Below are 1,916 nucleotides of genomic sequence, written 5' to 3'. Positions count from 1 at the left end.
AATAGTTATAATAATTAAAATAACAATACTACTACTACTACTACTACTACTACTACTACTACTAATAATGATAATAATAATAGCATCAGAGTAATAATAACAATAATAATAATAATAATAACATAATAATAATAATAATAATAATAAGTAACTATTCAATCATTTCATCTCTTAAGTTATTTCCCCATCTTCTGCGCCTCCTACAACGTCCTTGCCTTTCCTTGACCCGACCCCCTTCCCTCACCCTTCACCCGAAGAAGGTGACCTACCCACGAAGGTTGACATGTCACCCTGGGTATAAGAACCCGGTCCGTGGCGCCTTCAGGTACAGATTGCAATTGGCATCTTGACTTCCACCAACATGAAGCAGGTGAGGATTTCGTCTTCAGGTTTAAGGCGACTGAAGCCGAGCTAATGTTTTTACCTCTGTCAAGGAGGTTATATTTTAGTCTGTTTATTTACTTTATTAGTTTGTGTGTCTGTGGACAGGTTCTGTCTATGCATCTAAGGATAGAATTACGTCATAACTACTCGACAGATTTTGAAGAATTTTTCACAATAGATAGATCTTAGGTCAAGGAAGACCCCATAAAATTTTGGATATGATCCAATTTGTATTTTTCATAATTCTAAAGATTATGTCGAAAAAAAATTAATGGATTTTGACGATATTTCCACCACAGATAGATCTTAGGTTGTGGATGACCCCTATAACTTTCGGATATGATCCGGTTCCAGATCCGGATACTATATCCGGATCTGCATTTTTCATAACTTTAAAGGTTATTCAAAATCAAATTGACGGATTTTGACGAAATTTCTACCACAGATATATCTTAGGTCATGGATGACATCATTAACTTTTGTAGATGATCCGAATCCGGATTCTAGATCCAGATTTACATTTTTCACAAATTTAAAGATTATGTCAAAACAAATTGATGGATTTTGACGAAATTTACACCACAGATAAATCTTAGGTCATGGATGACACAATTAACTTTTGGATATGATCTGGATCCGGATTCTAGATCTGGATTTGCCTTTTCTTGTGTCAACGTCATCCTTTGGCGGAGGTCAGATATGTTTGATTGACTTGTTTTATTTATGTTTCTATTTAATTCTTAACTATTGGGAAATTAACTTCTGGATTAAATCAAGTCGTAATTGAGAAAGATCTGATTTAAGTAGGATTTTTAATTATTAAGGAATTCTCGTCTTGGTTTGGTTCTTTACCTGTATCGCTGCGTACATTCTAGCCAACGTGAGACACTGTAGACACTATTTCAAGATTCAATGAAAATAACCCTGTCCTATTAATATATTGACTTCTGTTCTTTTTCATCGAGTTATTCTCTTGTAAACAAATTGCCTGATCTATTTATATTTCAATCTAATTTTGACCTCTCCTCATCTAGCTATAACCTGACCTGACCTTCACCTACCCTCAGCAGGTTCTTTTCGCCGTCCTCTTTGTCGCCATGACAACAGCCGACAACCTCCCCCAGACCAGCCCGGTCATCGCCATCCTAAAGAACGAACAACACACCCCGGATGAGTTCGGAAACCACAACAGCGACTTCGAAGCCGCAAACGGAATCGAAGTCCACATCTCGGGATCCCAGGGAGAGAATGGTGGAGCCAATGTCATCGGATCTTGGAGGTGAGAGGAGCATAGGGGTTCAAAATGAGCATGTAATCTCAAGGGGACCTTTAAAAGCATATCTATTTTGGGAACAATTTTTACCTAGGTGAAGACTTGGATATTCATATGAAATGTCTCCTTAGATATTCCTATGAGATGTCTCCTTGGATACTTCCATGAAATGTCTCCTTGGATATTTCTATGGAATGGTTCCTTAGGAATTTCTATGAAATGTCTCCTTCAATATTTCTAAGAAATAACTCCTTGGTTA

General features: G+C 37.1%; 1 protein-coding gene across 2 annotated transcripts in view; it reads left to right on the top strand.

The window, feature by feature from the left end:
- The first annotated feature begins 322 nt into the window (after window positions 1-322).
- Window positions 323-1,916, top strand: part of LOC137658357 (cuticle protein AMP4-like) — a 2,396-nt gene continuing 802 nt past the window's right edge. Inside the window, exons 1-2 of one of the 2 annotated variants that reach the window (XM_068393031.1) lie at window positions 323-370; window positions 1,455-1,663. In XM_068393031.1, coding sequence (XP_068249132.1) covers window positions 362-370; window positions 1,455-1,663 — 218 coding nt within the window. In that variant the 5' untranslated portion in view covers window positions 323-361. Of the gene's footprint in view, window positions 371-1,451; window positions 1,664-1,916 lie in introns of both variants that reach the window. The other variant, XM_068393030.1, reaches the window with a different exon arrangement.

The sequence above is a fragment of the Palaemon carinicauda genome, chromosome 19 (genome assembly GCF_036898095.1).
Source record: "Palaemon carinicauda isolate YSFRI2023 chromosome 19, ASM3689809v2, whole genome shotgun sequence".
In the NCBI taxonomy this organism is placed as follows: Eukaryota; Metazoa; Arthropoda; class Malacostraca; order Decapoda; family Palaemonidae; genus Palaemon; species Palaemon carinicauda.
This window is presented reverse-complemented; position numbering and strand designations above follow the sequence as displayed.